General features: G+C 34.2%; 1 protein-coding gene across 1 annotated transcript in view; it reads right to left on the bottom strand.

The window, feature by feature from the left end:
• Positions 1-707: 707 nt before the first annotated feature.
• The window catches only part of GALNT5 (polypeptide N-acetylgalactosaminyltransferase 5), a 61260-nt gene continuing 60674 nt past the window's right edge, over positions 708-1293 (bottom strand). Inside the window, 1 exon segment of the mRNA XM_008578821.1 lies at positions 708-848. Coding sequence (XP_008577043.1) covers positions 708-848 — 141 coding nt within the window.

Raw genomic sequence — 1293 nt, 5'->3', positions numbered from 1 at the left:
ATAATCATTTTTAAGTGCAGTTTTAAAAGCACAAAATGAGCTAGAACAATGTCTATGTCTAGAATTAAATAAGCATTCGAAGGACTCTTCTTCCTCATTTAAAAATTTTTTCACTGACTCAGATTGGGATAAAAAATTATGCAATAATCTAGATCAAAACCGTACCATCAAGTAGGGTCATTAATATGATTTCAGACTATTAGGTAAACATGCATGTAGTCTGGAGGGATTTCACCACAGCGATAGCTACAGGCATCTGAGGTCTTCTAGCCATAGGAACTCAAGCAGTTTTTGTTTGAAAAAAAAAATAGCAAACAAAGGACCAAGTTCTGATTGATTATGTGTACTTGTGTGTCAAGAGAGCTGATTATTATCAAACACAGTCATCAGGAGTATCATTGTGCTTCCCCAAGTACTCCTGTCTTCATTTCTGGTGTTAGCTTGATTGGGAAACTTGCAAAATGAGTTCCAGCACAGAATCGAGCAATCAAAAGACCACCCAATGCCGAAGAACGACTCCAGGCTGATGTTGGACTGTTTCCCTGAGTTATCTTTTGGTATTTCAAATATTGTGACTTAAAAAAATCTTCCATTCAAATGCTATTAAAATTGAAAATTTAAACTACCACTGAGAAATACAGTCACCAAGTTTGCAGTTACTTTCACAGTATCTAATGAGTTCACTAAATAAAAACATCAGTTCCTCTTCAAGCTTCATAATATTTTTCAAATTTCCACTTTTGATATGGCTTTATTGGGTCACAAGCAGCTACTTTCAAGATCTTCTGCGAAAAGTTTCCTTCCAAGCATAACAACTGATGATAGTTTTCAAAAACAATGTGATTCACCTGGAGAGAAAGAGGAACTGGGAATGAACCACAGACTGAATTTGACAACTGAGATATAAAAAATGGAAACCAATAACAAAAAGTTAGGCAATTATATTCTTGATTCCTTAGGAATTCTCCTGAACTACGTAAACAACATAAACACAGTCTTTGAAAAGTATTAAGTTTGTCTCTGTCTCAAACTTTTATTATACTTCTCCAAGCTAAAAGACTTTTAATTCCCCAGGAAGTGAACAATGGATTTTCTGATGGTATGGCTGATAAGTATACTATTTAAAGAAAACCATTTTTGAATAACATTTATTGCATTTGATGAATGTTGGCTACCTCATTGCTGTTAAAGAAAAAACACATGCCATATCCAAAAGTAAGTTAGTTAATTTCTTTCTTTTTTTTTTTTTTTTCCTTTTTGTCTTTTTTCGTGCCCGGCAACGGATCGCAACCC

This window comes from Galeopterus variegatus, unplaced genomic scaffold, assembly GCF_000696425.1.
Source record: "Galeopterus variegatus unplaced genomic scaffold, G_variegatus-3.0.2 Scaffold1764, whole genome shotgun sequence".
NCBI lineage: Eukaryota > Metazoa > Chordata > Mammalia > Dermoptera > Cynocephalidae > Galeopterus > Galeopterus variegatus.
This window is presented reverse-complemented; position numbering and strand designations above follow the sequence as displayed.